The sequence below is a fragment of the Amblyraja radiata genome, chromosome 5 (genome assembly GCF_010909765.2).
Source record: "Amblyraja radiata isolate CabotCenter1 chromosome 5, sAmbRad1.1.pri, whole genome shotgun sequence".
In the NCBI taxonomy this organism is placed as follows: domain Eukaryota; kingdom Metazoa; phylum Chordata; class Chondrichthyes; order Rajiformes; family Rajidae; genus Amblyraja; species Amblyraja radiata.
Window position 1 is genome coordinate 21046638 of NC_045960.1, and position 12309 is coordinate 21058946.

At 45.0% G+C, this 12309-nt stretch overlaps 1 protein-coding gene across 7 annotated transcripts in view; it reads right to left on the reverse strand.

The window, feature by feature from the left end:
* cdc42bpa (CDC42 binding protein kinase alpha) overlaps nt 1-12309 on the reverse strand; it is a 301642-nt gene that overhangs the window by 21525 nt on the left and 267808 nt on the right. For all 7 annotated transcript variants that reach the window (XM_033020707.1, XM_033020706.1, XM_033020708.1 and 4 more), the window contains 2 exons: nt 11017-11079; nt 8653-9246 (listed from right to left, as the gene is read on the reverse strand). In XM_033020707.1, coding sequence (XP_032876598.1) covers nt 8653-9246; nt 11017-11079 — 657 coding nt within the window. The remainder of the gene's footprint in view (nt 1-8652; nt 9247-11016; nt 11080-12309) is intronic.

The following is a 12309-nucleotide window of genomic DNA, read 5'->3' on the forward strand; positions in this document are numbered from 1 at the left end:
TGAGGGTGTTCCCAGAGGGAAGGTTTGGAGGAGATCTCAGGAAGCTGTAAGACTGGAGGAGAGTACACATTATAAGGCAGTTTTGGATGGCATTGGGTTAATGGAGAATGAAGCAAGCAAACCTTACAAAGAGCTGAACTGGGAGTAATAAAAACATGGATAAGGCTTTTAGTGTGAGATATGCAGAATCAGTGACAGAGAGGAGGGCAATGTCACACAAATTCAGAGATAATTACACATATATTACCCAAACTCAACCTGGGATCAGGTATAATACAGCGGTTGCAAACAATTTGGCTTTGTTTCAGATAACCGGCAGAAAGGGGGGTGACAGGGTGAAGTGTGACAAGGGCCTGCCCAAGATTTTGTGGGAGTCAATCTCTGCTTATCAGTGAGATTCAGTCAGATTCAGATTTAGATTTGCTTATTGTCATAAATACCTGGGTGCAATGAAATTTCTGGTTCACATGAAGACAGAGTAAATGTAATTGTACAGTAATGTAAAAAACAACATTAAATGCAAAGACGAGTACAAAACAGCAGAATGGTGCAAGATTATAGACCATTCCAAAGTAGAGCAAAAATAAAGCACAAGAGAACAACCAAGTGAGGTAGAGTCAAGAGTTTGTAGCAGCATCTCCGGGAAGGGGATGATTGGTTCAAGAGTTTGCTAGCAATGGGGAAGAAGTTGTTCTAATATCAATCAACGATTGATATTGAAGCTAATATCATCAACGATCCACACCACTGTGGCCACAATCTCATCTTGTTGATATCTTCGGGAAGAAGGTACGGGAACCTCAAAACTGTGACTTCCATCTTCAAGGATGGCTTTTTCTCAGCGTCCATCAGACTGTTGAACCATTTCTTGCTTTTTAAGTTCTGACTTTAAATTTCCAACATCTCAAGTTTTTTGATTTTCATTTAAATTAAAAAAATTGCAGTGTGCTTATTCTTTCTCAAGCTCTCAACTTTCTATACAATACCAAGCTTTAAAATAAATTAAATGCCAAATAACAACAGCGGTTTTCTAAAAAAAAGACACAAAGAGCTGGAGTAACTCAATGGGTCAGACAGCATATCTGGAGAACATGGACAGGTGATGTTTTGGGATAGGACCCTTCTCCAGAGATGCTGCCTGAACTGCTGAGTCACTCCTGCACTTTGTGTATTTTTTAATATAAACTAACATCTGCAGTTCCTTGTGTCTCCTTAGTGTGCTTTTCTAATCCGGGCTTTTCGACTTGCTCCTGTCTGTAAGTGTTGTCCAAATAGTTTAAGCCATTCTAAGAAAGAAAAAAATCACATTTCTTTAATCACCCTTAGCATTCATCATCTGTAAGCATGCCCTGGCTGTATTTGACAAGGTTCAGCTTCCAAAAGGGAGGCAGGATAAAACTCGTACAATGGCGTGGAAGATGGGGCTGTCTCTGTTGACTCCAGGCCTTGTGAAGATTTTTAGCTTTTGATCACATAACATCCAGGAAACATCTCTTTAACCAACCACCACCTACGTCACTGAGTATCTATTACTGCTCCATGCTGTAGGTATCTCAGCGTGGAACAGTGAGCAAGGGTATGGGTTACACCCTGGATGGCACAACTTGGTCATTCACTAAATATGGCACAGCGATAACATCACAGCCCAAGAAATAGTTCTACAACACAATAACAGCCGGGCGCGTCTGCACAGACTGTCAACCACTCATTTGACATCAATAGATTCAGAGTCAGAACCATACTGCACAGAAGCAGGCTCTTCAGCCAACCTTGTCCATGCTGGCTTCCTGAGCTGGTCTCACCTGCCTGCATTTGGTCCATATCCCTCTAAATCTTTCCTGTACATGGACCTGTCCAAATGTTTCGTGAAACATTGTAATTGTTCTCAACTCTACCACTTTGTTTGGCAGCTCATTCCCATCATTCTCTGTGAAGAACTGTGTTAAAAACCTGTTCGTAAGATCCCATTAAATCTTTATTTTCCCTTTCTTTAAACCCTGTGCCCTCTGATTTCAGACTCCCCTACTCTGGTTAAAAAGACTGTGACTATACTTTATCTATTATTTTTTATATAACTTATATTTTATAAACTTCTCACACCTCAGCCTTGAACACGCCAGGATAAACAGTTCCAGGTTATCTTGTCTCTCCTTACAATTCGAGCTCGCCTGTCCCAGCATACTCTCTAGTTTAATCACATCCTTCCCACAATATGCACAACAGAACAGCAGCAATAATCCGGGTACGGTCTCACCAACATCCCGTACAGCAGGATGACATGACAACAACAATAATGAAGTCTCAAATCTTGTACTCATGCCTCGACTGATGAAGCAAGCCACATACCTTCCTCACCGTCTTGCCTGTCACTGCAATCCATTATTAATCCTATTTTATTTTCTTCCCACATTCCCATCACCATTCCCTAGATTATACTATTTACCTCAGTTTGTAAGAGTCAGGGGAAAGGGAAATGAGAGGTATAAACGGTAATGTAGAGAGATATAGAACAAATGAATAAAAGATATGCAAAAAACTAATGATGGTAAAGGAAACAGGCCATTGTTAGCTGTGTGCTTGGTGAGAACGGGTACAGATAATGAGACTAAAGGGCCTGTCCCACTTGTTTTATTCTTGTTTCTCAGTCTCATAATGGCTTCTTTGAATTTCATTGGCCAACTTTGGTCCTCATGTCCTCAAACGGCAATAAAAGTTTCCAAAGGTGATGGATAGACGGGAGGAACGACTGGAGAGCTGAGAGCTCTCTTATACCTGATGCGATTTTTTCTATTACAAATCTCAAATTGTGGAGTACAGAGGCAAAGAAATAAATGATGGATCTTTGTCCCAAACATTATGGAGGGCACTGTATCTGCCCGAATATGTCCCATATCCCCCCATATCCCCTATGTGCCTTGACAAAAGTATTTTAAATTCCTCTAACATATCTGCTTCAACCAGAGAACAATTATTGAATAATTCACTGAACATAACAATTTTCATATTTAACACAAATAATACTAAATTAAATTGCATCCTGGTACAAATGCAGTGCGGGGTACAGGGGCGCCACCTACAGTGCATTAATCACCTCCGATGGCTTTTAATTTTTTGGTGGGTAGGAAGCCCTATTAATCTTACAGGAAGAGTAATGGTGACACAAGAGTGCAGACAATGGCATCTTGAGCAAAACACAAAGTGCTGGAGGATCTCAGCGAGTCAGGCAGCATCGGTGGAGGGAATGGACAGATGATGTTTTGAGTTGGAAATCTTCAGATGGAGCTTCTTTTACAATGTATACCACTGTTAATGTTTAACTAGAAAATAAATTCTGGGATTTGTAATACATTGTGAGTCAAGAGTTTACGAGGATGTTGCCAGGACTATAGGGAGAGGTTGAGTAGGCAGGGTCTCTATTCCATGGAGCATAAGAAGATGAGGGGAGATCTTATAGAGGTATACAAAATCATGAGAGGAATAGATTGGGTAGATGCACAGTCTTTTACCCAGAGTAGGGGAACCAGAGAACGCAGGTTCAAGGTGAAGGGGAAAAGATTTAATAGGAATCCCAGGGGTAACTTTTTCACACAGAGGGTGGTGGGTGTATGGAACAAGCTGCCAGAGGAGGTAGTTGAGGATGGGACTAACCCATCACTTAAGAAACAGTTGGACAGGTACATGGATAGGACAGGTTTGGAGAGTTATGGACCAAGCGCAGGCAAGTGGGACTTGGGTAGCTGGGACATTGTTGGTCGGTGTGGGTGAGTTGGGCCGAAGGGCCTGTTTCCACACTGTATTAATCTATGACTCACGTTGCGAGTTGACACAAGAGGTAACCCGAGTTAAAACTCGTGGTAATAACGTACGATTAACGTACGGAACTAATGGACGCAACTTAGAGACTCGTGGCGCTAACGGCAGGTACTCGTGTAACTTGTCGACTCTTGCAAAAAATCAAACATGTTTGAAATTTTCCACGAGTCAATTTTACCCTTGTGGTTAAGAATTGAAACATTTTAAGTCGTTGTAATAACGTAGTGTCCCGTGCGTTTACCTTAGTGTATCGTGAGTCTACCGTGGGAACTCTTTAACTCAGCGGGCAGGCAGCAGCAGATTGTGGCTCCCTTCAGTTTCCCAGCGACAATCACCTGCCATAACGCAAGAGAGAGGTCTCCTTTGCACGTTGGTGTTTCTGTATTTCTCCACTCATTGTTGGCCCTATCTGTCACCACCCCCACCTACACCCCTCTGCTTCCCGGCCATGTGTGTGACCCCTTCCCTCCCCTCTCCAGCTCCCCGCCCATTGCACCGGCGCGGGGGCTTTGCACTGTCTTCACGTCGGCGATGCCAACAGGCCCGTGCCAGTCGCCCCGGGGAAGTCGCTCCCTTCAGTTTCCCAGGGGGTCGGGATGGGACTGGAGTTGGGAGGGAAAGGTGATGGTGGGGGGGGGGGGGTGGGTGGGTTATGTGAGCAGGAGAGTGGGGTTGTTTGCAGTTGCAGAGGGAGGGGGCAAGGGCGGTACAGTTCCCAGTCTCAGCTCCTGTCCAGGGGGGTGGCCGGAGACGTCAGGATCAACGGGACACCGACCCCCAGGCTCACCAGGCCCACTGCAAGCACGGAGAACCCAGAGACCCACAGCCAGCAGCAACTCCAGCCCAGCCCCGCTCCAACTCCAGAGGAACACGCTCCCCGTAGGGGCAGAAGCTGATGGTGTGCAAGGTACGTCTTGTTCTTGGAGTGGCAGATGAGGGGGCGCAGCTCGGGCTGTAGGCGAACTACCACTTGTCACCGTAGCGGCCCATCGGGGAGCGGATTCCTCTGGAGTTGGAGCGGGGCTGAAGTTGCTGTTGGCCTTGGGTCTCTGGGTTCTCCCAACTCCAGTCCCGTCCCGACCCCCTTGGAAACTGAAGGGAGCGACTGCCCCGGTGCGACTGGCACTGACCTGCTGGCATCGTCGACGTGAAGACAGTACAAAGCCCCGGCGCCGGTGCAATGGAGAGGGGAGGGAAAGGGTCACACACATGGCCGGGAAGCAGAGGGGTGTAGGTGGGGGTGGTGATAGATAGGGCCAACAATGAGTGGAGAAAGACAGAAACACCGACGTGCAAAGGAGACCTACAACAGTGCATGATCTCTCTCGCGTTATGGCAGGTGATTGTCGCCTGCCCGCAGTGTGTAGACATGGCAGTAAATTCAATTAAAACATATTAAACCTGTGTGTTTCAAACAAATCATAAGTATAACTGCTCTGGCACTGGATGGTGCGCATTTTCCCTTTGTCGGTCACATCAATAGATGCGGCCGCGCTGAATTCTATCTTTAAAACAAAGCCACAGGATGGAGAGGTCTTCTTTAACACTGTTGCTTATTAAAACATAACACTGTTGCTTATTAAAACAAACCTTCAATCAGGATTGGCTCAAGAGTAACTCGGGAGACGAACTTGGAACATCGCAGAAATGACAAGTAAACGGCAAACTTGTCATACCCGTGGGAACTCGGTTAAACTCTTGATCATACACTTGCAATCTCGTACACAACCACGAGTCTTTCACTCGGGGTACCTCTTGTGTCAACTCGCAACGTGAGACTCAGCTTTAAGAATCACAAAAACATGCTGATTGATTTCACACCACTGCTGTACCAATGGCCTCTCTCCCGTAGCCCTTACATAAACAATTTATGGAGTTGTTCATTAAATACCACAGAAAAGGTGAGCCTGTGATTAAGCATGTCCTGATAGTTCCAATAATGACCTGACCATGGCTATCACAGCCAAGCTGAGGAGATAAATGATTGAGACATGGGATTCTGCAGATGCTTGAATCTTATGCAAAATACAAAGTGCTGGAGCGACTCGAGGTCAGACAGCATTTATGGAGGGAAAGGACAGATGACGTTTCAGGTCGGGATCTTTCTTCAGACTGGATAAATGGTCTTCAGGTAAGATTAAGGTGCCAAGTTCCGTTTTCCATAGAACTATGCTCTTCACAATCGTTTGTTCACTCGTTCCTTCCCACCCAACCTACATCTCCCCAGGCACTTTCCTTTGCAACCTCCTTTCTCTCAGTGGGACTGAATGTACACTAGGCGACCGCTTCACCATGCATTGGCATGTAGTCTGCCAAGGCCTACTCGATCTCCCGGTTGCTAACCATTTGAACTCCCCTTCGCAATCCCACACTGATCTTTCTGCCCTGGGCCTCCTCCAATAACAGAGAGAGGTCACACACAAACTGGAAGAATAGCACCTCATATTCTGCTTGGGTATCTTACAACCCAACAGTCTTCAAGTGGTAGTCCCTAGCCTCCACCCCCACACTTCCCCTGCCCGTTGCACACACATTTCTCCCATCACCCCAGTCACCCTGCTCCTTTTCTATCCCCAAGTCCTACATTATCCCCTCTCCTTCCTCACTCCCATGCCCCTTTCCATCCATATCCCTTCCATTTCATTCCTCTTCTCTCCTTTTCTGGCATCCTTTTGTTTCCTCTTCACCTCTAGCCTTTGTCACATACTCCACCCATCTACCATCACTTGTATCCACCTATCACTTGCTTGGCTTTGCCCTTCCCCCACCTCTCTTTTCCAGCTTTCCCCCTCTACTCCATCAGTCTGAAGAAAGGTCCAGACCCGAAATGTCATCTGCCCTGACCTGCTGAGTTCTTCCAAGATCCATTGTCATTAATTTATTGTTGCATTTTCCATATTATTCTTACAGTATTATTATCAATTTGCAGCTTAGTGGAGTGCAGCAAGAGACTGCTTGTTGAAAATACTTTGAGATGGATGGCTGAAGGAAAATCTATGGTGTGCACACAAATTGGCAACAGGCTCTTCTGCCCCTCAAATCTCTTCTGCTATTCAATAAGATCATAGCTGATCTGATTACCAGCTCAATCCATATCCCCCCCCCCCAACTCATCAGATATCCATCTACATTTTTTAAAGATTCTGCTTCAACTGCTTTTTGACAAAGAGATTTCCAAACGTCATAATCCTTGGAGAAGAAAATGTAGCCTCATCTCGGTGATAAATGGGCAACTTTTAACTACACTACTAAAAGATTAAACTTACTCTTAATCTGATTCTAGCTAAGAGTATTATAGATACTGTACAACAGTAGTCATGGTCTTGACGAGGAGGATGCAATGAAGTTGTCAGTCAAGTCTCCTCTCACTCTTGTAAATCCCAGCAAATACAAGCCTTTCCTCACATACCTCACCTTACTAAACCTTCTTTGAGCTGCTTCCAACACTCGTAAATCTGTCCTAAATAAAGAGACTAGCACCATACACAGAACTCAGATGGTCTCCCAATGTCCTATCATATAACCTCTTTCATTCTATATTCAATTTCTCTCACAATAAACACTCCATTAGATTTTCTCATTACTTGCTGTATCTGCATAACTAACATTTGCCAAATGAATCGCACCCACATCTAGAGACGGCTTAAATGCTGCCAGTGACCCAGCTTCAACCACTCTCTCTGGTACAGTACTCCAGATATTCACCACCCTCTGGGTGAAGAAGGTCCCTCCCGATGGCCCCTTATCCTAAATCAGAGTCCTCTGGTTTTATCTACCTCTGATATGGGGAAAAGCTTCCCGCAGTCCCCTATCTATACCCCGCATCATTTATATGTAATCATACCCCCCTTTACCTCCTCCATTCCACGGAAACCAATTCCCCCCTTTCTGGGGAACTGTCCTCAGGAATCTAATGAGATCTCCTCACTTTCACTCACTATCCCCTGGAATCCAACGTGAGACTTCTCATTCAATGTCTTCAGGCATCATGTGTGCTTTGCCCTCTCACTCACTAACCCTGCGCATCTGCCTCACCATTCCTGGGGGTCCCGAACTTTCTCCTCCTTACTTAGTATACTCAGGGATCAATCAAGCTCTCCCCTTTCACACTCTTCTCTGGGGTCTAATTAACTTTCCTGTTTCATTCACTGGCCCTGTGGATTCATAAATCTTTATCCCTCTCCCTGTCCTTTCCCTTTCCCGCATTTAGTATACAGAACGCTAAATACGGGTGGGACAGGATAGGATGGACGGATGGCTCTTCTCAGTTTCCTCATTATTCCACATACCTCACCATCTATGGTTTAAACTTGATTTGTAAAGAAATAGCCAGCAGACTTGAAAACCTGCCCACTACAAAATGTTCTGGAACAAAAGTTCTTCCAAAGCTAACATCATTGTTCAAAAGGCAACATTAGTTCAGTTTAGTGTTTTTACTACAGAATACTTCATGGCATCAAGCACTTCCATCTCAGACTCCACCCGAGGGTCACCATAGAGGATCCAAGAACATGAAGAATACTTAATTCTGCATTGAAGCAGAGTATAGGTGGGATACAACCTTCCTTTATGCAGAAGAATGGCCTGCTTCAGAGTTGCGTTCAACATGATAAATGCACACCGTTTTCAGGCTAAACATTAAATGGCTGTTCTTTTGCCGTCTTGTTTTGCCTTGTAATGAAGCCACTCCATTATCACAATGGAACTTTTGTGGTAATCAAGTAATTCAACACAGAGCAGGCGGAGCTTTTTTTAAGGTTTAGCCCAAGTACCGTGCGAGGAATTGGAGTTACCTGAACAATGCCCCAGGCTACAGATAGAAGAATCAAACCAACTCACAACATGTAGTGGGAATAGCTGGCCACATCAGCTCCTGCTGCCTTGACCTTCGACCCTGGCAGTCCACATACACGCCCACAGTACTGAAACACAATAAATACTCCTTGCTTGAGATTTCCACTGCACAGATCGCGTCGTTGGGCTGCTGGCTGATGAAGGCGAGCGTGTGATCGTCAGGATGTAGCAGGCTGACAGGACCCCCGTCCCCTTGCAGGGGGTACTTGACAAAGCCCGACTGGTAGCCAACGAGCAGGCGTTCACTGAAGATGGCCATCCACTGCACGTTGCCCAGCACCTGGATCTCCTTGAACTTTTTGTGGCGGGTTTTGCTCTGGTTGAGTTCGTAGCACTGCACCTGGCGTTTCATGGCCACACTCAGGCATGTGGTGGTGCCATGGCGCATCAATCCTGACACCAGCGTTTGGCAGCCCTTCGTCTCCACCAGTTTGAAGAAGTCTCCTTCGCGGCCATCGAGAGCTGTGGTGGGGAAAAGGCGGACGTGGCGATTTCGTCCGGATATAACAGCTATTAGCTGCTCTCCTGAGATAAGCTCGATATGGTGGACCTTCTTGTTATCACCAACACGGATGATTTCTGCCAAAAAGAAAAAAAAATGTTAATTCTGCTGATGGTGCTTGCCATGGCCTTAGACTCTTTCAAAGTAATTTATAGGCTGCAAGGCACCCAGATAACACAGCTGCCAAAAGTGCATAGTTCAGGATAACAAGTAACTGCCAGTTTACATTCAAAGCGTTTCTCAAACCCCTCTTCCACCACACTTCCAATCCTTGGTACAATTAACTCCTATGACTTGGCTGCCTTTACCACTTCTCTTCTTCCCCTTTCCTTCAAGGCCTTTCCTGCCCTTAATGTTTTTCCATAATTTCCATGAGAAATGTCCTCATCGCCCATTGAATTGGCAATGAGACAACTTCCCTTCCTGGGTCCCAGTGGAAGCAACAGCTTTTGGTGTAAACCAACAGCTTTTGCATGTTGCTGTCTCCACCTCTTCAAATACGCTGCCGCAACCCATCTCAAAATTACACCCTACTTCTTTGCAAACTGCAACATTATTTTCATCCCCACTTTCCTTCCCAAATTCCAACCCACATTCACTAGAGTTCCATGTCTAAATCCCCCCAATTAGTCACTGTACTGCCTAGGTCCGAACAGTCACTAATGGCATTCTGAAGAATTGTGAAAACAATCTTTCCCTCATTTTATCAACCAGCCACCAGCCTTGGTACTGTTAACTACACCATCCACCTGCTTTCATTGTCACCTTTCCAGTCGTAATGACAGAATACCAGCAGTAGCATTTCTTGGTATTATTACCGTTAGACTTCAGACACGGCGTAGAAACAGATCCTTCGGCCCATCGAGTCCATGCCGACCATCAATCACCCTCTGCCCTATAACTATCCTATACACTAGGGATAATTTACAATTTACAGAAGCCAATTAACCAACAAACATGTACGTCTTTAGCGTGTGGGAAGAAGGTCTCCGGAGCACCCGGAGAAAACCCACATGGTCACAGGGAGAACGAACAAACTTTATACAGACAGCACCCGTAGTCTGGATTAAACCCGGGTCTCAGGCGCTGTAAGGCAGCAACTCTACTGTTGTGCCCCTGTGCCGCCCCTCAACCTCTCACCTACTTACTTCCCGATGACAACATCCAGAAACCCTGTGTCAGATTCTATTTACATGACGACATCCAGTCCAACTTCAACACCACTCACTTACACCACCAACTATCAGAAACTGATTCAGGTTCAAAAAACAATCCATTGTCAAACTGGACTGCTTGCAACTTTGGTGTCATGTCTAACTTCACACAGTATAACTACACCAAGACAGTCCACGTCACCTCCATGACATCAAACCACTCGAACCCTGGCTCCTCAGCTGTGACGCAACTATCAGCCGCACCTTTATTCCCTTTCCACGTGACAATTCAAACTTAGTTGCAGTTACATTTGTTTGAGATATTTAGAACTTTTTGGCATGGTTGCTTGGATAATTTTTAATGGAAGAGTTCATAATCTTTATGCAATAATTTGTATTCCCACTGAAAGCCACACTGACTATTTCAAGTGTATGGTCTCCAATTCCCGGGGACTGCCCAGATCTGGCATTAGATTTCGATTTTTTCCCACAAGAAGATTTCATGGGAAAGAACGAGAAACCTTAGAATTAAATTACATGATCGTGAACAAACCTCTGAGGTGCCAAAACTAAAAGCATTTTCTGCTGATGTTGATAATGAAGAGGATGAGTTGTAATACAAGTATGATAATCTATGACATGGAGAATGGTACAGGAGTTGTTCAGTGAAGATACATGGTTAGGACGACTCACCATCTTTGGTGACGTGCACTACAAACAAACCTTCTTCATTTCCCAGTGCTATTCTTTCGTGATCTGGAATAAAATAACAATAAAGGGAACAATTGTTACCTTGCAGTCATGGAGTCAGACAGCACAGAAAAAGGCCCTTAGACCTATTAAGTCCATGCCAACTATAAAGCATCCATCTTACACTAATCCCATTTTATCCTAGCCCCACTGTAACCATCTTCTCTCAGATCCTACATGCTAAGGGCAATATCCAGTGGTTGAATAACCTACTAACCTATATGTCTTTGGAGGATGAGTGCAAACTGGAGTACCCTGAGGAAACTCATGCAGTTATAACGAGAACATGCAGACTCCACACAGACAGGGTCAGGATCGAACCCTGGTGACGGGAGGTGTGTGGCAGCAAGACTACTTGCTGTGCTCTCTAGTACCCTGTTTTTCTGACCAGTCAATATAATATTTTGAAGTAATGTCAGAGTTTAGTTTAGTTCAGAGATACAGCAAGGAAACAGGCCCTACGACCCACCGAGTCAGCGCCAACCAACTATCCTGCACATTAGGGACAGTTTACAATTCTTTTCCCCAAAGCCAATTAACCTACAAACGTGTACGTCTTTGGAATGTGGTAGGAAACCTGAGCACCCGGAGAAAACCCACGCTGTCACAGGGAGAATGTGCAAACTCTGTACAGAGAGCACACGTAGTCAGGATAGAAACCGGGTCTCCAGTACGGTAGGGCAGCAATTCTACTGCTGCGCCACCGTGCCACCCTTAATCGCCCCATAATTTCTCACATTGAATCCAACAGCACATTTCAGCTGCAACCTGAATTAGTATTGGAGCAACGCAAATTTTCTTTATCTCCACATCAGCAGTTATGTAGCCTCCCTGACAAATGAATGGAAGACTAATGCTGTTTTGTGCAGTTTTCGGTAACTGGAACAGCAAGAATTGCTTACAATCACCAATTAACATTTCCCGCAGAAGGCAAGCCAGGTATCAGTCCGCAGGACATATTAACATTTTGCCCAAGCAGTCTGTATCTGTCAGATCTCCACAGGCAACGTGCATTTCACTATTGAGCTACTTGCCTTGCAGGCATGGCTTGAAGCTACTGCTCTTCACCTTTTTTAACCTAAATTATTTTGACCATGTTTTTGGTCAATGTCAATAGTCATACAGTGCTGAAGCAGGCCCATCGGTTGAATGTCCATGCCAACCAAGATGCCCATCTAAGCTAGTTCTATTTGCCTGTATTTGGCCCATATTCATCTAAACTTTAAAGAACATAAT